The sequence below is a fragment of the Sminthopsis crassicaudata genome, chromosome 2 (assembly GCF_048593235.1).
Source record: "Sminthopsis crassicaudata isolate SCR6 chromosome 2, ASM4859323v1, whole genome shotgun sequence".
Taxonomy (NCBI): domain Eukaryota; kingdom Metazoa; phylum Chordata; class Mammalia; order Dasyuromorphia; family Dasyuridae; genus Sminthopsis; species Sminthopsis crassicaudata.
Window position 1 is genome coordinate 652,787,291 of NC_133618.1, and position 22,979 is coordinate 652,810,269.

The 22,979-nt window shown below is 36.9% G+C and overlaps 1 protein-coding gene across 1 annotated transcript in view; it reads left to right on the top strand.

Annotated features, from left to right (window-relative positions):
- The window catches only part of KCNMA1 (potassium calcium-activated channel subfamily M alpha 1), an 893,014-nt gene that overhangs the window by 744,709 nt on the left and 125,326 nt on the right, over positions 1-22,979 (top strand). The window contains 1 exon segment of the mRNA XM_074296747.1: positions 8,049-8,222. Coding sequence (XP_074152848.1) covers positions 8,049-8,222 — 174 coding nt within the window.

The following is a 22,979-nucleotide window of genomic DNA, read 5'->3' on the forward strand; positions in this document are numbered from 1 at the left end:
CCTCCCCTACCCCCGCCTCCATTGCAGGTCTTGACTGTCAAGCTAATATTTGACAGCAAAGTGGAATGTCCAAATATTATTTTTTCATAATTAACAAGGCAGAGCAGGCAGTGTTAGAGAGAGTGAAATGCAGATGGGGGGGAATGAATTGCTAAAAATAAACCTCCCCCTGCATGCAGGTGAGAGAAGTAGGAAAGAAGTATTTTTATGACAAAGAAATCTTAATTACAAGGGCATTAATTGTCAGAAGCTCCCCCAGCCAGTCAAAAGCCAAGTTCAAGAATAATGCATTGGTAGACCCACGTTTCTTTGGAGGCTGTCTACACATTCACCATGACAGCATCAAGGCTTGAGCAAGAAGCTGACCCACATAGCCATTTGTCCAAACCTGTTAGGTTAGGTATTAATAATTTACCTAGGAATGGTACATCTCCACAAAGCAAAGATAATTAAAATAACCAGGCCTTCCTTTTACAGCTTCCTCCCTCCCATCTTCCTTCATCAAATAACCTGTAATGTTTCATGTCATCTTGTCCAGAGGAATTCCCAAAGGTGGAAATCCAGTGTGCTCCTAACTGGTCATTCTGTGTTTATGTAGTTTTAACTTTTGCATTTCTTTGAATTTCCACACAGCTTTCCAAGGAAGAGAAAAAGCACAATTTGGCCCAAGACAAAAGCTCTCAGAAACAAATCTTTGCTCCTTTTGTTTTTGTATAGCAAACCTGCTTTAATTGTTTATATTTCCCACCCCCCACCAGCAGTGAAGGGAGGCATCATAGGGGACAAATCATGTATAAATTGATGTGTTTGAAGAAATTTTACTTAATCTCTGACAATTGACATATTTTTGATTTATTTTTTTTCTCTTGCTGCCTTGGAACACGGGCTCTACTCTATTTTAACTGCACACTGGTAGTGATATATTGTGAGTAAATTGGGTTCCTAGAAGCCCAGAGTCCAGTCCCACCTGTCTTTCTCTAGAAGAGATTCTTTATTTCTGTATAGTTTCAGTTCTTTTCTTTTTGATATTTATGTTGCATGTAGCAGTGACATCATACCCACACCTCTCATCTTCCAACACGGTCCATAGACTAGCAAAGAGCTGGAGACAGTGGGTTGCTCATCCAGCTGTCTATTCATCCCCACCCGTGCTACCTACCCCTTCCTCGTCAGCTCCCAACATGGTCTTATTTTTTTTCTGTTTGGAAATAAGACCTCCACAACGGTGTTTCCCTTAAATGACTTTGAACCTATCTCATTATTTTTAGGGGAGACCAATTAGACTGGGATAATTACCACCATAGCTGTGTATGCCTGATGAAGTGGAGGCCATTGACATGCTTGCCTTTGAAAAATTAGGTTCAGCCTCCACTGCGATCGTGCTTGAATTCAGATTCAAGAGCAGTCCATATGCTGCATATATTTATATATATTCCTTCATGGTGATATATATGATGTATACTGGTACTTTATATGTAAAAATGTTAATTTTTATATATACAGTCACAGATTCTATAGAGAGGCACTTGCTACCACCTACATATCTATCTCTCTATACAAGGTAGTGAATTAACTGTGTGAGTAGCTTTGGAAATATAAATATCCAAAGGACTGGAAACAAGTAAATGCATCGTGGTAATTATTTCCAGCAATCTGTAAAGTTTCCCCGTCTCTCCCACTATAAAATGACTCTTTCATGTAAGTGACCCAAAAGCTCCTCAGAGACAAAACAAAAAGATTTTTAAAAAATACTATAGCCCCTACTCCTTCCTCCATCTGCTCCCCAAGTGCTGGTCAGGCATCTTGGAAAACACCCCTTTCTTTTGAAAAGAGAGGTAACACTATGCATTCAGTTCTGCTAGAAGAATGCTTCCATTGCTGTAAATGGTTCTCTAGTGTCCACAAGAAGTAAATGCAAGTCCCCAGACACTTAATACATTCCCAAGGAGCATGTTTCTTGCCCAGTAAGATTTGGGTTATGAGAAAGTTTAGAGATGTGTCTCTAAATACATGCTGGAGAAATGTGGCTTAGAAATTATTATTATGGTTTTTGTTCTGAACAAGGTGCTTCATATTAGTAAAAACCAACTTCTTTCATGGGTCTTGGAGTTGATTTGATAGAAGAAATTGATAGAGATGTTATTTCGGAGACAGATTCTATCCCCATTTCTGTACAGCTGTACACTACGGCTAATCATTTAGATGGAGCAATCTCCTGAGTTTGGAGGGTAAATGATTCAGTAATTCAGTGTTAAAAGTGGCAGCCCAACTCCGGAACCCCTGAGGCCAGGGAATTCTAACATAGTTGATTGAGCAACTCTCTCCACCCTATCCCTGAGTGGATTATGAGGGTGAGTCAACTTGGAGCTTCCAGATCCAAGGGCTAGATCGGATATCCCTTTGGAGTTTGTGGGAAAGCACTGAAAAAACCGCCAGCCAAGCTCAGCGCCAAGGTCCTGAGTCTTCTTGCCATAAGATGGTCATTGGAGGCAGAACCAATTAATTAGCTGGGCATGCTGCATTCAGCTAACACTAACTTACTAGCTTTTCTTTTTTCCTTCTTTCTCTGTTCTTGGAACAGAAAGTCCTTCCACCTGGAAGAACTTTCTTCTCCCTCCAGAAGCTAATGGGAGGAATTTAGCTAAGTGAAGACATCACTCCTAATTTATAGAACCCGAACCAACACTCCCTGATTCCCAGTGTCACATCAAAAAAATGCCTCAGCTGCCAAGCCTTAGTGGACATTTTCTTCCATGGTTATTTTTATTTCTAATTTTAGTTCCTCCCCAGCAGGAAGAGAAGCTCCAGGGCTCACTCTTAAGAATGATCCTTCTTACATTGAACTCTTAATATGTTGTCACAGTGATTTTTCAAAGTGAGGTTTTGGTCTGAAAAGTGACTATAAATTGCCCAGCAGAATCTTTTTCTTTTTTTTTTCCCCCCACGCTGGTCTTTTCCTCGACTTTGCTCAGTTTGAAACCAAAGATGTTTTTCCAACAGTTGGAAAACTCCATCTGGAGCCTGACAGTCCAGTGTTGCTTTCTCCTGCCTCCTCCAATCCACCCTGGAAATTAAGATTCCACAATTGGAAATTGGCTGACAATTTGGTTGCTGATGTGGGAGGCAGATGGTACTGAGGACAGGATAGAATCCAACTCACTCTCCCATTCCAGGCTTGGCTTGGAAGGGCCAACTCAAGTGAGAACTTGAGTTTGACAGCAGATTGTCAATCTGACTTGAAGAAATATCAGTAATGTGGACATGTTTAGTCCAGCGGGGCTGCTTTTTGCAGTTTTCTCTTCCCTTATTATAACCACATTTTCAAATACATGAGAAGCTTTCTAGTGGCACCAGTGATCATTTCTTGATTTTAATACTCAGAATTGGCCACTTGAGATGCTTTAATTTTGACAACGCTTCCTCTTTGGCATTTCAGTAATACTAGAAAATGGAAGTGAAACCTTTGATTTTTGATCTTCTTTCATTGGGCCTTAGGAAGATGCACACATGTAGTTAGAAAATTAGAGGGGTGGCCATTGCTAAGAACACCCCAGCAGAGTAGTTTTTTTTTTTTTTTTTTTTTTTTTCCGGGGAGAGAAAGTCCAGAATTCAGTCCCAGCCTGAAAATTCATTTGGCTTCAACTTCATAATCAAAGCCCAAGCAGAAGGCACTTTATGATTTGGGAAAAAAAAATACTAATTAGCTACTCCAGGTGTTCATACCCTGTTTTGAGGTTGGAACTTTAAAAAAAAAAAAAAAAAAAAAAAAGCAAATTTATGTTCTGGGGATACTTGGTAGGCCCTAGCTAGGAGACTTCTGGAGCATTATGAAAAGAAGGGGAGATAGTTGACCCTTGCATTACTCATTGAAAAGACATAATAAGGTTGTCTTTTATGTCCAAAGAAGCTTCATTGGAGGCTGGGGCTTAATATGGTCCTAGTTAATGCTGCCCAAAGCATTAGAACTGGATTGTTTGTCCACTTCCTGTTGTCCCTTCCTCCCCATCCCAATCCCCCTCTGTACCCATTAAAACTCTATTTGGGACCAAATGAAGAGGGTGAATTGAAATGACAAGTGTTCCCCATTTCTATTCTTAATGAGAGCTAAGACCCTGAGGATGCCCTCTTAGATTTTCTCTTGACCAGCTGCCCTTCTGTACTGTTCCACTAGATGTCCTTGCAGGTCTGCTTTTTGTTACCATTGAAAAAGATTGAATGATGGGGCAATAGTGGGAGACTATTAAAAAAAAAAAAAAAAAAAAAACAACAACTATTTTTTTAAGGAATCAGCAGGAGAGAGAAGCACCTTGTCTTGCCTGTGGTAGATCCAGATTAAGAACTGGCATGTCTGCTTTAAGGAAATTCAGGATTCATTCCTACATTTGAAACAAGTAAATTGGATTTTGAGTGATATTTTGCTATCTACAACATTTCCCAAGCCCTAACCTCACTCCAGACTGTACCCAGATGTGGCAAAAGACTTCAAGAAGTAGCAGCATTAATTTTTAGAATTAATTTAAAAGAAAAAAAAAGGGGTATACATATATATATATATATATGTTTTTTTGGGTTTTTTTTTTTTTTTTTGGTATTAGTGATTCACCTTTCACCAAAATAAAACCAAAGGATAAAGGAAGCAGATTCAGTGATGGAGTATGCCATTGTATCCTAAGTCACTGCTTCCAGTAATTCCCCTATTTAAAATTTAAGAAAACTATTATCCAAAAGTAACACTTTGTTATAAACTTTCAGAGATCCCAGCCATCAACAGGGAGATGTTCAATTGCATTAACTGGTAATAAATAAATAAAAAAAATGAATGAATGAACAAATAAATAAATAAAAGCTAGAATAAGGAAACTCCCAAAATGTTCTGGGATTCTCTGCCTGTTGATTACAAATCACTACTCAACCTCTTCTGGCCCTGTATGCGTGTTTGGGGGCTGAGTTCAACAGAGTCAGGCTAGGGGCAGGGGCAAAAGAGTGTTTAGACCTAGCAAATTGTCAAAAGGATTCAGAATATCCTCTCAAGGCTGAGCAAGGTAGCTACTCTCTCAGCTGGTGGTCACTTTGGACAGCAGTACTTCTTACAGAAAGTTTGATCAACTGTGAAACCCATCTTTAATCATTTCTGTATTGTCATCAGTCTTCTTACTAATCATTCTTACTAATGTTGTTTGATGTGGTTTGTTTTTCTCTTTTAATTTTAATATTGTATTTGGTGTGAGTGTAATATGACTGGGGAAGGAATAAATAAGTATCGCATGTTTTCCCATTTTAAAAAATTACATATATTGCTTTGCTATATGAATATATCTTTAATGGTTAATCTTTTTACAATAAGTCTTTTTTTGCTGCTTATTTTAACAGGTTAAAAGCCTGTTTCCTGCATGCTAACAATATGAACTCTCAAAATGATGCATGGTCTCCAGAACAACCAACTAAAATAACAGTTAAACATAGTGCCTTGCAAGCCTTTTGTTTAAAGTGGTGCTTTCCTCTGAATCCTTCAGAGTAGGGGATTCCAATTGCCTGGTTCTTTGGGTTTAATTCTTATGGAAAGAGTCCCCAAATGTATCATTCTATCCACCAAACTTCCTCCCACTATTATTGTACCTCCATTACCCTTAAAAATGATATTTAAAAAAAAATTAGCGTCAGATTCCATTTTTGCACATAGAAAAGGAAGTATGAAAATGAAAACCAGGGACTCTTGCTAATGAACTTTGTGGCCCTCTTTTCTATTGCATTTTTTTTTTTTTTTTAAAGAATGGTACTTTTAAAAAGACATTGAAAGCAAATCTAGTAAGTTTTTTTATCCACTTGATATAGTAGTTTAAAAAATTTAATATTTCCCTTATAGAATTAAAACAAATCAAAGACATTTTTTTCCTGGTTGGGTTATTCAAAATTCCTTTTTATGAAATTATGTTAAAGTTGCCCTCCCCCTCCAAGCTTCAGTCACTGTTGTGAGTTGGTACTGGGAGAAGGCCTGCTGAATAGAGTGTATACCAGTCTCTTTCCCAATCCTTTGGTTTAAACACTATAGTCAAATCTTTTTCCATAAAAAACTAAGCTCAGAGGAATGATATACCATGCAGTGCACAAGATGGTTGCTGCATGATGATCCATCTGAACAGCTGTAAGATAACTCGACCAGCTAGGATGCTAAAAGAACATGTCACTAGAAATGTGAGCAAAGTTTAAAGGAATGGAGTTGCTGCTGAAGAGATCACTCATTCATCTCCCCCAGTGCCTGTTTTTCACAATCATAACGTTACCCTTGCTTGACAAATATACTGTATGGCAAGTCATAAAGGTCTTAGAACAGGACTTGACCCATTTGAGAGATTTAAACCTCTCTTCCTGGTGACTGTAGCATTCAAGGAGGGCAAAACCACAAGCCATATTTTAAAATAACACTGCTGCCATCCTAGGGGGAGGAAAGAAAAAAAAAAAAAAAACTCATGGAACCTGTGGGCAAAAGGAATAGACCGTTAGGTTCACATTAACCTCGGAGAATTTTTGCTTTTGCCTCAGAAGTTGCAGATGAACACCCCAATTTTTGACTCACATGGAACTTATAGGATTTTTGCTTTTGTGGAGAAGTTGCAGAGGAGTACCCCAATTTTTTGATTTACATTGACAGAATTGTTGCTTTTGCCTGAGAAGTTGTAGATGAGCACCCCAATTTTATGTGCATAGAGAAGTGAGTTAGTTCATGTTAAGTGGTTGCCAATGATGTGTATCTGGGGCAACATCAAAAATAAGACTAGAGAACTTCTCAGGTAGTATTGCTCTATGGACTGACTTGGTAGATTATAGTGGGAGTGCTAAAAGGAAGTCCTCCAGGAATGCTAAGACAATTGTGTTAACTTGGCTATATAAGTTTTGACCTGCAATCTATGTGGACAAAACAATATTAGGTTTTTTTGGAGAGAACCACTCTGATGCTCAGATCAGTGTAATGGTCTTGATTTTATTGCTGATTTAAAAAAAAATCTATTAGTTTTCCCACTCTCCTCTATGTTAAGAAAAACATAATCAAAACAAAAGTTGTAATATTATATGGCTGTAGCTATACTTACACATGGGTATGTATAAACATATATACATATATTATAAAACATAAAGCATTTATACAAACCTTAACTTTTTTTTTTACTGGATTTTGTGGGGGGAGATAAAAAATTGATGTGATTTTCAAATCCTCTCCCCTTGAAGCAAGAAATACATCCTTGAATAGCTAAGCACATTCTGGTGGACCAACTTCCCTTATGCTTCTGGTGATTTCTTATTTGTAAACAGCCTTTAATGTCAAATATACAGCATTAGCCAGGAGTAGCTACATTTCTTATATGGACAGATTTGGATATTTGTTCTGTCAAGAGTAAATTTAAATTCCTATAGGCATCATGTAAACTCACTCCCAGGAAGTTTAACAGAGACATCCTCAGATTTCTTTATTAACACGTAATCGTTTGGCATCTAATTTGATGAAAGCTGTCCCAGCCTCTGCTTAATGTTAAGAAATAGATGGAAATTGGAATGCCTCCATATTAGATATCTTTTGCATTTTTGAAAAAAAAATCATTTCTTGTTCCAAATTAGCAATTAATTGATTGGCTGTGTGCATGTTTTGTCCTCCTGTATTAATCAGGCCAGAGAGAGAAAATGTTGGTGAGATTCTTCTGTCTTTAATTTGTTCTTTTCATAGAAAAACCTGATTGCAATTAGCCATTCTCTTTTCCTGTGGTCACCCATTTTACCTTGTGGGGGAGGAAAACATAACAGACGACAGCCTTGGGGAATTCAAAGACAATTTATCTTTTCCTTATTGGTTTTTTTTTTTTTTTTTTTTTTTTTTTGATGTGCAGCCAAACTGTTATCAATAATCATAGTGCATTTTTTTTTCTGGGTCAAGACTGTTAACGTAAACTAAGGCCTGTATTAAATCCCTTCAATTACCTTCCAGCTGCCTTGTTATGTATAACCTTGCCATTAACCTGCTGCTCTTCCTCTCCTCCCACCCAACCTCATGGTGATAGCCAAGATGTCCATCTACAAGAGAATGAAAATGGCATGTTGTTTTGATTGCGGACGTTCTGAGCGTGACTGCTCTTGCATGTCAGGCAATGTGCGTAGTAACATGGACACCCCTGAAAGAGCCTTCCCACTTTCTTCTGTCTCTGTTAATGATTGCTCCACCAGTTTACATACCTGTAAGTTTGAACACCAACACATGATGTTCCATGTCTTTTGTGTCTGTGGTATTACCATCCCCGTCTTGTGCTGTGCCCTGTGGTTCCTTGTGTTTACAAGGCTGATGCTTTTTCCAATGTGGTCTCTTCTGTGGTCCTTTATTTACCTTTCTCTGTACCTGTGTGTCTGTGTTTATGACTTTAGAGTGTCCCTCTCTCGATTTTTTTGTGATTCATTAATTTGCTTTGTGTGCTTCTCCACAAAGCATGACCTAAATAGTGCGGTTTAGAAATGCTTTATTTTTATTTCATAAATGTAAGGGGCAATTGGCTCAACAATACACCAAACATGATGAAATTGGATGGGGAAAAGGTCCCAATTTAAGGGCAATCTACACCAGTTCTGGCTTTGAATAATACGAAGTGGGCTAAGGGAGCTTCTCACAAAGCATCTTGACATGCAAGGATTTTTTTTTTTTTAATATCCCCTTGGGATTCCTTCCTCTCCCTTTGGAAGTGGAGACTTAATTCCTTAAGCCTGATGATATGTGGGCAGAAAAATAGAGAAGTGTTAGAGTCGGAGATCTAAAGTTGATTCTTGACTCTGACATCTTTTCATTTCTGTTTTCCTTAGACAAGTCATTTAGATTACCTATGCCTTAACTGATTCATCTGTAAATTGGAGATGATAATCTTTGCTTTCTCTTTTTCACAGACTTGTCATGAGACAAGCCTTTATGTAAGCTTTATATGTCTATAAATATGATCTATATTATAATATAGTGTGGAGGATCCTCAGGAAGATTCCAAATTCAGAACACTCTTTCCATTGGAGGAAGAGAATTGTGGGCTTATCTGGGAGAAAAAAAATTCTTAGGGCCTCAGAATTATAATTCAAATTCTAAACAGCAACAGAATATGTGGGCACTTAAAAAAAAAAAAGAAAAGAAAAGGAAAAGTACAAGGTCTCACCAATTTTGGTAAGATTGACTCCTTGCAAGGTTTAGTTAGCAGTGTTGGGACCATGCCTTTGTTCAATTTATTAGAGCAATATTCACATTATATTACTGCAAGAATATCTGATTTTCACACCAAGGTCAGGTTGTATATATTTCAGCCCAGTGGTAGAGCCAGGTATAAAACAACACTATTCATTAGGAAGCTAATGGTTTCCATTGTTAACATTACATAACTCATATCCTTTCAATGGCAGATCATATGGACATTAATTATGTGATCCTTGAGGAGTTTCTGTTTGTTATTTTTAAAAGTCTTTGATCAAGCCTATGGCTACAGTATCACAATGGCTTGTTTTTTTAATCTCTTCTCCCTTTCATCTTTCATATCCATTTGGGTTATGAGTCTTATTGATTCCCTCCAAACAATCTGTCCCTCTCTTTTTATTCCTACTGCCACCAACCCTTCTGGTTCATGTGCCTATATATGACTTAACTCTATTTTGGGCAGTCATCCATTTTATCCTCCCTATCAGCAGAGATGAGATAAGATAGTATAATAGTAATTAGGATGATTCCACCCCAAGAGTGTCGACTAGGAAGATAATGCTATATTTAGTCAAATCCATTTTAAAATGGACCTTACTCACTTTAGCTCTCAGTTATGGGATGGGAGTGGGAAGGTGAAGTTTAAAGCACAGGTAATATGATAGCCTAAGAATAACTTCCAAGGCCTCACTAATAGGAAAAAAATCCCATTGAGTGGAATGGGGTAGGATTCAATTTCTTTTTACACTATTTAATACTGAAACTCAGGTCTAAGTCTTGTAATATGCATTGCTTACTGGGTTGGCTAATATCAGAGTTACTTAGAATAACTGAATTGGGGCAAAAAGTCATCTTCTCATTCATGAGAATACCTGGGAGAGTTATCTCCTCCATAATAGTGCCAGCTGGCAGGATGCTTTTTAAAAAAGCTACAGCAAAAAGAGGTTGCAGAAAGAGACTGAGAGGAATTTCATTCTGTTCCAATATACAATCAAGCAAAAGCTCAGAGATGCCTTTTTCTTCCAATAATTGGTCTTTAAAGACATCAGGGCAGATCTCACACTGAATTAATTATTTTGTTCACGAAACCCAAGCAAACTAGAAACCCTGGACTAAAGACGATATCATCTTTTCCCCCTTTTATTCCTTTAATGATTAAAAATTATTCCAACTAAGACAATCGCAACTCCTCCTTATCTTCCCTATGCATAGAACTGAATAAGTTATTTCTCTACTCAAAAATCTCTTGCATTTCCCTATTGCATACCAAGTGAAGTTCAGATTTTATTGCCTGAAATTTAAGACTCTGCCTATTTTGGTGCCATCCTGTCACTGGGATCTTGTTTCACACCAAACTCTACCATGCAATCTTTATTCTATTCAAAATGAAGTGGGCTTCCCTGTATCCAGGTCTTTTCTGACACTTTACTATACATGAATGCCTTTTCTCCTCATTTTTGATCATTGAAGTTTTACCTTTCCTTTCAAGTTCAACTCATATTAGAATTATTTCTATCATATTAGAATTATTTGCCTATCTCCAACTGGTGATGAGCTTCACTCACACTGTATTTTGTTCTGTGCTTCTCCAAAGATTTGAGACCTGTATGTTTTGAGCAGAGAAATATTAGCACTACGTTCTAGTTGCCGGAACTTGTTCACAGCTAGAATGGTTCATATAAAAGAGAAGTTAGTAGTTGTGTGAAGGATGCATCAGAGAGGAAGAAGGAGAGATCTGTTAGAAGGTGCTAATAGTCACATAGGCAAGAGGTAAGGAAGAAGGGAATTAGGGCAGGCAAGAAGGAGAAAGAAGAGGAGACTGATAAACCCCCTACCAGGCCATGGATTTCCTCTGGACAAGAACAGTGTTAATGACATTTTGCTAATACCTAGTTCAGTGTGCCATATACAGTAAGTGCTTTTTTTTTTTTTTTTTTTTTTTTTTTTTTTTTTTTTTTTTTTTTAAGTGAATTGGATTGATTTTCATATAGAGGGGCAAGGAATCTTGGGGTACACAGAGTTTTGTTTGGAAGGATTGCTATACTTGTTCAAGGGAAAATAATCATCTGCCAGTTGATTCGTCCTTTTTTTCAGAGCCTCTTGTTTTAAGCAGGGTGTACACTTCTGATCCTAATCAGCTTTTAGATCCCCAAACCACAGTTAGGACTCACTGTCTCTTTAAATGTTCCCTCTTTACTTGGAAGAAAGGAAACAGCTCTTGTGGTCAAGTCCTAGTCCTGGTCTCTTCCCACCAGACATAGCAAAGTAAATGACTAGCCTACTTTGGAAATGTCAAGGGGTATAATTTCTACCATATCCAAGGAGAAACCATATTTTGGAGCGTTTCAGTAGCATTCCATCTTATTCCAACTTTTGGTCGGGGGGCAGGGTGGACGTAAGGATTAAGAGGAAGAGAAGACAGCATTTTGGATTATATTGTCCTGTCCACCCAAAAAGATCCTGTGCATGATCTCATGGCCCTCCTGTCTCCCCCAAACAGAACCACTGTAGGGAAACGTAGCTTTTGGCTGCACATTGAAGCTTTAACTGGTATTGACAGCTCAGAGGGGATTTTGCCTCCTCTGTTTCACTAGCCTCCCCCCAGTCATCACTCCATCAAATGAAAGCAGATTTCATTCTTCCCTGTGTGAGACCACTCACCTTTGACTGTTAATAATAAGTAAGAAAAATCAATACCAATTCGAGCCCCTTCATGAACCCACATAAGCCTTTCTTCTCCCATTAAAAACTATCCATCTACATGCAGAATTTTACTGGCAATGCTTCAATAGAAATCCTGGGGCTTCCCTAGCCCTGCCATGGGGTCGGCTGGTACCCATTTTGACAGAGCTAGTTGACTCAGAGAATGGTGGTGAGAGTCGGCTTTTCATTAAATATGAGCAGATGTGAAATGTAGAGTGTTTGACGATTAAAAATGGCAGGAGAAGGGCCCTTGAATCAAAGTGAGGTCAGATGGGCGGATCAGATTACCTCTCTTACATTCTTTAGTTGTTCAGAAAATCATTCTGAATTAGTGTCAGCACAGCCCTGATGGGTTTTGCCCTTTGTCTTTTATGCTGGGACTATATTGTTTCCCAAGACACTCATTAAAGGTCATTATACTATTATGGAGCTTGCTTTGGTCACAGTTCCCCAGTTGGGCTGATGTGTTTCTAAGATTATTTAATGCACTTCTTTCTTTTTTTTTTTTTTCTACTCCCCCTACCCCCTCTTTTAGTGTCTTTACTCCCTTCCTTCTCTCTGATTCTCACTGTCTTTTTAAGGAAAAGCTTTTCATTTCCAAGACACTTTAAATAGAAAGCCAACCCTCCATTATATGTTTTCTATAGTGGGCATGGAAAAAGGAAATTCTCAGAGGAGTGTGAATGTCTTCAAAGTATTCACAATGTTTGTAAAAATCTGTCTCATTGAGAGATTTATGCCTGTTCAATGTGCATTTTCCTTTTGATGCTCTTGAGGAACCAATTGAATGGCTAGTAGTATTGATTCCCTGAGTGAATACTAAAATTTCATCTTAATAAAAGAACTTTTTATTTGGGGAATAATAGTGAATTAGATGAGATTTGTATAACATCTCAATATATCAATATATCTCTATCTCTCTATATCTATATCCATATATCTATATATAAGCAGAACAAAGTAGAACCAGCTATTGCTGAGGAATCATGTATGTTTCAGAATGCTTTGGCCTCAGTAATTTTCTCTTAAGTGACCATATTATACTTGCCACTCTAAGGACTGACTCCAGGCCAAGTCATTCCAAAATGAGTCATTTCTGTATACAGTGGTATATAAACACTCATTTGTTTTGTTTTGTTTCATTACAAAATACAAACAAAACCCTCAACAATTTATGGTTATACATCTCTCCATATTTTCCGACAAATTTATAAAATGGCCTTCTTTTCTGCTTTGCTTTTTATTCCTATTATCTCAGCCTAACCTAATATTTAACACAAAGGAACAATTAAAATTATGATACTATGACACAATAGAAACCAGATTGATTTAAACTTGCTGAGATGGATGTCACATGATATTTGTTACAAACCTCCTGTAATGGTAACATTAAAAAACATGAATCATTTAGTTAAAAAAAAGAAAACATCTTTGGATTTTTCTTTTGCAGAATCTCAGCTAATATAGACATGTGATTACACACACCAGAGTTTTTATTTACTAATAGTTGAAGCCTACAGAATTACATGGATCTACTTGCAAACTACTGTGCTAATTTTATGTTGTGCATGACTTTTGTAGCTCATGTAGGTATAATAGACGGTGTCACTTAGCTCAGAGAGTTCACTTGAGGGAGGACAAGTCTAGCATGATAAAAAGTAGAAGGAAAAATAGAGAGTTCGTCACTTGGGTGTTACCTGTGGACTTGCCATATAACAAAAATCAACCTATCTGCATCGGCCCTTGGTTTGTATAGACATAACATAGAATTGATAGCTTGTCAATAGCTTTAAAGGCATCCAAATGAAGTAGAGGCATTTTTGAAGTGCACAAATCAGATAAAGAGGAATAAAGGATCTGGAGAATTGGGGGGTGACAACTACTACAAAAATTATATAAAGGTTACACCATATGTGGACAGTTGACAGACAAAATCAGTTGGAATGAGATGAAATAGAATCAAATACAGAATAGGTCCATATTTTATCTTCCACTCCAGTGACTCACAGTAGTTTGGTGATATTTGGTGGGAGTTCCATCAAGATGGATAGAAGCCTGGAGTCAGAAGCCAAGCCTAGATAAGGTCAGAAAGGCTCATCACCAAATGACTGGTGACCAAGGACTGACCAAAGACAACTGAAGCATCTCATAAGGCTATTTCCTAAGACCTCATTGTTAACAATTATATGGAAGGTAGACTCATGTAATCTTCTGGAAATGATAAAGGAATTCTTTTCATTCCATTGTATACAACTTTAAGGGATTTTTATTCTTTTCCTATATTCCAATACTGGTTCATTTTACTACTGGACAATGAATCTTTTTTTTTCTTTTTTCTCTGAGGCAATTAGGGTTAAGTGACTTGCCCAGAGTCATACAGGTGGAAAGTTTTAAAAGTCAGAGACTATATTTGAACTCAGGTCCTCCTGACTTCAGGGCTGGTGTTCTCTCCACTAAGCCACCTAGCTGCCCCCTAGACAATGAATCTTACAAGCTGTCCTATTAATAATAATGTAAGTGAGAACCATGGTAATTCCTAATGTGGATATTGGTTCCTCCAGAATCCTCCTGGGCTTTTTCTTTTTCCTGTTCTCACATGAGGGAAGGCATTCTATCACACACACACACACACACACATACACACACACACACACACACACACACATACACACACACACACACACACACACACACACACACAAATATTCATCATACAACAAAATATTCCTTTGCTAAGATTTCCTTCTTTCTGAGTACACTTTTCCTCTTCTTCTCAATTCATCCTAAATGTTTTGGAATTTGGCTTTTTGGGACTTATGGGATGGAAATAGGTAACTACTAATCTTTCATAAAGTAAAAGAGTCATGGTAGAGCAATAAAATGGTCTAGACAATGGAGCTTATCAAGATTCTCTCTATTGCCAACCATTGCCAATTCTAATGAGGTAGATAGATGGCTCATCAATTGGCTTTTCTTGGGTGACATTTAGCAATAAATTTCTTCATTTCTTCATATTTGAAAGAGGGATGAGGTATATGCTATAGCTAAATTACATAGGGCACAACAGCTAAAGAAAAGCATTAATAGGTGAGAGAGGTATATGGTGGAGGGAAGAGCTCAGAACTATTTGGTGATTGTTTCTTCCTCTTTGTTCTCCATCATTTTCTATACCAGCAGCACAGGAAAATGACTAGGGTAAGATTTGCCTCTTTGGGTACAAACTAATATAAAGATGTTGCCTGCATCCCAATGAACTGAGCCAAGCAAAGGGTCTTATGCAAGATGACGTGGAAATTATGTTTGCATTTTTGTGTCCTGACTATGGCTGGTTGTCATGAAACTCACCCTGACAGTTCTTACCACCAGGCAGTAGATTCTTCATCTTACCTCCTTGGTACAGGACAGATGCTAGCCAGTTAACTCTCCATCTCTCCTCCTCCTCCACTATCTCAAGTGACAGATGCCAGAGCTGGCTTGGTTTCTACTTGAGCATTTCTGTCATGGATCTGCCTTGAGCCCAATTCTTGACCTTTACTATATGAAATAAAGTTCTGATGAACAAGCAAAGGTTTGAATCTGAGGAAGCTTAGAGCAAATGTCAAATAAGTCTCCTGCCTCCCTCTTCCACCTGCACAGGGAAACTAGATTAGACCCCAGTTTAGAGTTTACAGCGCCTTAGGCTTTATGGGTCTGGAGAGACATAACTTATTAACAAAGAGTTATTAAATTTTTATCAATTTTACAACACAATGTAAATGCCTCCTATGAATCTACATTGTATTCATTATCATTTAAAACGTTAATTAAGTCAAAGTTGCATTTAATTTCATTCTAAATGGGCCTCTGGGAAGAGGCTTTTAGAAACAGCTGTGGGAGCAAGGAACACATTGAGGCTGGGAAATCCTCCATGCTGCTTTTAGGATAGCCTCCACAGCTGATGACTCCTGCCCATCTACAGCTAATTGGCACTGACATGATTGGCCAATGTCTCCAACCCATATTATACAGATAATGCTGTACAAAGCTAGTTTGGAAACTCTTAGCAGGCACTGAGGCACCCTCTCCCTTCTCCTCACATTACTACTCACATGAGCAGTCATTAGTTGGAGCCTCTGCTTTTAGTCACATTTTATACATCTCTCTTTTCTTTTGCTCCTAATCGCTGGAGTTTCTTCATTTCTTAGTCTGAGGAAGGACCTTGGCCCTTTGCCTTCATCAAGTGAAAACCATTGCCTTTTTAGTGAAAAACAGCAGCAGAATAAAGCTTAAAATAATGCTTTTTGATGTGGAATATATGCTCAGAAAACATTAGTCATAGACACTTTAAAGGCAAGAAGAATAGATGGATCCACTTATATATATAGTTTTTAAATTTTTGTGTATATTATGGATCCTTTTGGAAATCTGCTAAAGCCAGTGAACTTTTTCTCAGAATATTGCTTTATAAATTCATAGTTAATGAAAATAATATTATGTCTTTTTTTAACCACCTATGTTCATGGTTCACCCTGAAGGGAAAGGGGGAAGAGTTTCTAGATCCCTGAATAAGAATTTCCTTGTCTAATGGCATCCATTGAAGAGTTGTCCTCTCAATCTTTCCCCTTCTGTATAGCTCTGGTGTCTTTTCTTTGATATTCACCATCTATAGCCAGTCTACACATCATACCATTCAAAAATTCTGAAGACTTCTCAATATTTGACAAGTAATCAGTAATCAATACTTACTAGTTATAAAAGAAATTTAATTCAAGAGCTGGGAAAAAAAAAAGAAACTATCCTCCTTTGCTTTTTAAATTTAATTAATTGCTTCAAACCAGTTGAATTCTATTAGTTAAATGTCATCGGTTTTATTCTCCTTAACTGACCCAGCAGCCCATTGGGATTCATATTTGCTTACTAACTGCTCAGTGGTATTTTCATCTCATTGTGGCAGAATTTACATATATAGCTGCCAGGCATGGAAATCAACCATGTGGGAGCCATTACACTGGCTATTGGGAAACTTCCTCTAGCTTCTCAAATTTCCTCTAGCGCACTCATCTCAAACTGAGATAAGCAGCTTTGGCTATGTTGGGGGCAAAGGAGAGCTAGATTTTCCCATCTCCTTTCCTAAAGAGAGCAGCAGGCTTAGGACTGGGAGCTATAATGAGCAGGTTTGTACATGGGTCTGGGTCCTAGAATCCTGCTCTACAGATAGACCTTGCCTCTGTCTGCTTTACTTAGAACTAAGAAGAATGATTTTTAAATCCTTGTGTAAGGAGAAAAGATATGTCCCCTTCTATCTGTCTCAAGGAGACAATATGTCTCCTTATATCTGTGGAGAAAAAAAAAGTCACATCCCATTCAGTTTAAATCTGCTATAGTATTCAACTACTTTTACTTCAGTGAAAATACAAAACATATTTGCTATGAAATACAGATGTATGAAATCCTAGGAAGTCATTTGGCCTTTTTTGAGCATCCCCTTAGTGTTATTTTTTTTCCTTTCTTTATGTGTACAAGATTTTCCTTTGTCCAGTGTGTCCTTGTCATAGTGTCCATGTCTGTGACATCATGTGGGCTCTCTAGGGCCAAACTGAGACAGGTGGAATTATTTACATAACCGTGTCTGGCACACAGCAGGCACTTAATAAATCTTTGATTGATTGATTGATATTCTCAGTCTTCTTACAAGGATAGGAAAAGCAACTGAAATTAAGAGAAAGGCAAGGAAAACATAGGGGACGGTTTGGCTGATTGTTGACCTTTTCCTTCTAGGATCTCTTTCTGAAACTAGAATATTAAATATATAATAAGTAATTGGGCTCCTCTGTCCTTACCTTTCACATATTAACCTTGTCTTTAAGAGTATTACCCCTTTTCTTATTCTTCTGATAAAAAAAAAAAAATCCAACCCAAGATCAAGAAAACTGGATAAACAAAATGTACCAGGAAATTCATAACCATACACATTAATGACTTAGAAGCAAATGGGATATCTCTGCTGCTTCAAAACAGGAACATAGACCAAAATGAAGAACAGTACACCCAAAAAAGAGGAGAAAAGCTTATCTTTGTGGACACTGGAGAGTCCATTCCCCTCAAGATTCAAGAAGACTTTCTTTTGAGATATGGATCAAACTGGGTAGGGAAAAACTTTTTAAAAATCTTTTCTCTTTCATTTTCAAGTTTCTAATCTAACAACCATCCTCAAATAGAGCTGCTTCTTCATCTACTTTTCATGCCATTCCTTTAAGGGGAAGCTGCAAGAGGAAAGTTCACTGGTTTCTTCATGAATCATCCTAGGTTATTATCTACTTAAGTGTTAGAAGCCCCCAAAAAGCTGTGGTAATACAAACAACTTAATCTAAGAACTAGAGACTAGGACATAAGTCTGAATTAATGCACATCATGCATTATGAGGATTTTTATTACCAGAACACCAGTAGAAAAACATTTTGGGATCTCTAGGACACATATTATAACCAGAGTCCTTTATAGGGGTAAAAATGATCTCAATTCAAGTGGTCTGCCAGTTTTGAGGGCTTGAAACTATCACATATCACTTAGAAAGAAGAGATAATCAATTTCTTCCTGTAAGGCCTTATAATGCAGGTAGTTTTGTCAGCCATAGTATGGAATAAAGGATAACAATGTTTCTCAAGCAGGAGGTGGCATATATGAAAAAGGATTTTGTCCCAAGCAGTAGATAAAAAAGAATATTTAGCATTTGGAATCAAGTTGGCACTCTTAAAGTAGAGAAGAAATGAATCACAAGTTATTATTCTTGAAGTTTCCCTTGTATTTGTTAAGCAGCTTATGGTCATTTTTGAAAAATTTAGGAGAACTAAGAGACACACCAGAGGATTAAGGAAAGAAAATACTGCAGACAAAAAAAGTGGATAACTGATCTAGGAAATTACTATTTAGTGTGATCTAAATTATTTGTGATAGAGTAAATATTAGGAAAAACATCTGGAAACACAATGCTGGTAATAAACTTTGTTCAGTGAAATCAGTAGGCGAGAAATCCCAACCAACTTACCCAATGAATAGGAGCAGAGAATATATCTAGGATTTATATTAATACTAATAGAGTATCAGTTATAATAAAATCAAAGAGTTTTTACTTATTTGTATCTTTTTTCCAGAGTAGTTTGGGTGTAATCATTCTCATGTGTCAGTTTTTGAAATTCCCAGGGAATAAGAATGTCAAGTAGAATCCAAATGGTTAACCATACATGAAAATAGATGCTTTTTCAAATGGGTATTTAGCACTTAATGCCTGCAACATAGCAGGTATTTGATAAATGCTAATTGACTTTTCATATGACCAGAACAACCCAGCCCCAGAACAGAATTACTCAAGACTTTTTGAAACTCTTTAAATGACTGATCATCATACCCAAATAGAATAAACTTCTGATCTTTCTTTTTTGTTCCTAGTCCTCCAAGTCAAGTATTTGGGTTTGAAATCCCTTCTAAATACCTCCCATTATTATATTTTTTTTTCTGCTTGATACAAGAAAGATAACTTGCCAGTCAGATTGCCCATAGACTTTTTCCAGGTAGTATTGATATCTAGATTGGTTCTGAAAAATTTCCTGTTTTTTTGTCAAGATAGAGCTATTTTTTGTTTATTAAGAGATGTATTACTCTTAACACATACCACTGAGAAAATAATTCCTACTGGACATTTCAGAACCAAAGCTCTAAAAGGAGGTTAATAAATCAAAAGATAGGAACTAATGGAGTAAAGAATCAAAAATGGATACATTAGTAATAAGGACAAAAAGAATCGAGTGAGGTTAAGCTCTCAAAATTTAGGAGCATTCTTGAGCAAAGCATTTTGGGAAATCTTTTATAGCTGGCCAAACAAGCTCAGGAAAAGGAGCTAAGGATAAATGTGGTAATCAGGTGAAAGGGGAATTTCCAACAATTATGACACATAAGAAGATTCTTGCTGTTTTATTCTTTGTATGTTAGGACATGGGTTCCTCAAGAAGTGGCTGTGGTCATTGGATGCTATGCAATGAACTAGTGATATTATTAGCAATGCTAGAAAGACTGAGGAGAAAGCCAGGCAAGTGCAAACTCTGTACTACTTTTTCACAGTTGAGTAATAAGTCTGGTGCAGTAGAATGATCTAAATTAAATCCTGGCTCCTCCATTACTGCCTCGGTGACCTTGGACAAATAACTTAACCTCTCATTGCTTCAATTTCCTCATATGGAAAATAAGGAGTAAGACTGAATGACCTTTAATTTCCACTCCACCATTTTCTCTCAGTACATGCACCAAGGGGGACCCTGATCTAATTCTGGTAGTTATTCTTGACCTGTATCACTTTAGACATGTGGTGTCAAACTTCAACAGAAATGGCATCACTGATCCATATGTAAGGTCCCTGTAGGATGATGGTTGACCTAACTTTTCAATGTAAATTTATCTTTGTTTTATTGTGGTTTAATTTTTTTTCTTAAAAAAATCTATTTTGGGAGTGTTCTGGGCCAAATCTTTGACATTCAGTTTAAACTTCTCAGATTTCCTTCACACACACACACACACACACACACACACACACACACACACACATATATTTATAATATTTCATCTTCACAGCAAATGCAAAAATATGAGCCCAGGTTTGCTCTGTCTCATTCAATATACTAGGAAATGAAGATATTAATGAGTTAAGTGGGTGTGAAAGATAATATAACTTCTTAGCTATAGTTCTGTAGCATCCAGATGTTTGGTTTATTGTTGCTATCAACTAAAACATTTATAAATAACAATAATAAACATTTATATTCCATTTAAATTTATTATTTAAAATATATACATAAATATATATGTATATATAAATATATCCATAGATGTGTATATGCATACATATGTACCTACATATGCAAATGCATACCATCTAAATGTTACAAAAGTGACAGTATATTTTTAAGTCTCTCTCTTCAATATACTATATATACTATATATATATATATGTATATATATAATTCATGTGTATAGAAATGTAATAAAGATATATACATACAAACATATAGACACACATTTATGCTTATTTCACCAAAGCATTACAACAACCCTCTGAGATGTTACTGAAGATATTATCTCCATTTGTAGATTAAGGACCTGAAACTCAGATGACTAGCCAGCGAATAAATTTCAGAAGTGGAATTCACACTGAATCTTTCAAAGTCCAGCACACTATCCACTACCCCACCCTGCCTCCCTTATTAAATGGCTAATATCACTATTGGTTTGGACCTATGAATATAATAGAATTCCCTTTGAGGCAGTGATCAAAGAAAGGGGATGTCAATTTTAAAAGATATTTTAGCATGATTTACAGTATTGACATTTAAGAAATTTTTTATCATAATATAAGTAAAACAGAACTATTGACACTTCTTGGCTATGACAATGTAGCAGTGGTGAGGGAAGCTTATGTCAAATAGCTTTTCACAAGTAATGTGATTTTATATACATATACATATATGTGTATATATATATATAGACATACATATGATTGTGTTTACACATATATAGGGAGAAATATATATATATGTATGTGTATATATATGTGTGTATATATCACATACACACACACACACACACACACAGAGTTAAACTTGTACTTGTTGAATTGTTTCAGAATCCAGCCACAAAGTGAAAGGGGTTAGATGACAATTTTTATAATGTCTTTGAGCTCTACCCATGCCTTGGGGTTGTGGTTAAGCTATGATGATTCATTTACTTTCCTGGTTAACTGAGAGTTATATTAAAAGTCCTTTCTTAAAAGAAAACTTTGCAAAAATGGCAATCAGCTTTGCAACTTTAATTAGTTCAGCCTACCATTATGGTGAAAAAAAATATCTAGGAGCAAGTTGTCATCATTTTCCAGGGCTAAAAATGGAGGTAGATCTTGGGATCACATCCTCAGAACTAGAATAGTCCTCAGTGATAATCTAGGCAAAGCCCTTAAATTGACAGATGAGCTTCCCCTAGGTCACACAGGTAGTGATACAGAGAATGTTTGCTGAGCTTGGAGAATTTTTCTCAAAGTTATCTTGATGTTACCTGTTAAATGAAACTTCTAGTATCAACTCATCTTTTGATCATTTACTTCTTTCTCATAGAAGAGGGGACAAGGAAGAAGAGTCAGTTTTTTGAGACTTTTGGTCAAATGAGTTTCTAGTTGCCAAAAGGGAATTTAGGATGATCTGTGTGGATTGCTGTAGATAAATGGGGCCAGAATTAAGACATGGGATACAAAACAGAACCTTATTTATTTAGCCTAATGGATTCTCTAGAGGCTGTCACAGTCCTGGTTCCTCAAACCAATAAGAAGTAGAGTTATTTTACTTGTAGAATCCACATTTCTTTTCTTGTTCATTAACCTTTTTTTTTTCACTCTTCTTTGCTTCTTCAAAATGCTCAATATATGTTTTGTGAAGTGGATTTCAAATGTATTGATATCATATTGACTTATCAGTTTGTGGAAATACTTTGTACCCACAAGGCTGGCTACTTCTCCCTAAGAAGGAAATTATGTCAAGTTTAGTCAACAAATTAATAAGCATCTATTAAGAGCTTGCTGTGTTCCAGTCACCAGGTCAAGGTCTGGGAATAGAAAAATATTTGTTGGAGAATTAAAAGAAAACCCCAGGTCCTGCTCGTAAGAAGCTCAGTCTAAAGGAAGAGCTATATCCAAAAATAATGTATAAAACAGGAAAAATTGGATATATTTCTAGGGGAAGGCACTAGCATGGAAGGGGATTAAAAAATAATTTTGTAGAAGGTGAGCTTTTAGCTGGCACTTAAAGGAAACTAGTAGGACCAAGAGGTAGAGATGAAGAAAGGCAGAATTTCAGGCATGGGAGCAGCCAGTGGGGGGGGAAAATACAAGTTGAGAAATACAATGGTTTTGTACAAAGAATGATGAGGAAGCCATGGGTGACCAGAGACAGCTAGGTGGCAAAGTGAATGGAGCACTAGGATTAGTACAACCTCATATTCTAGTTGTGTGAGCCTAAACAATTCACCTAGCCTTTATTTCCTCAGTTTCCTCAACTGT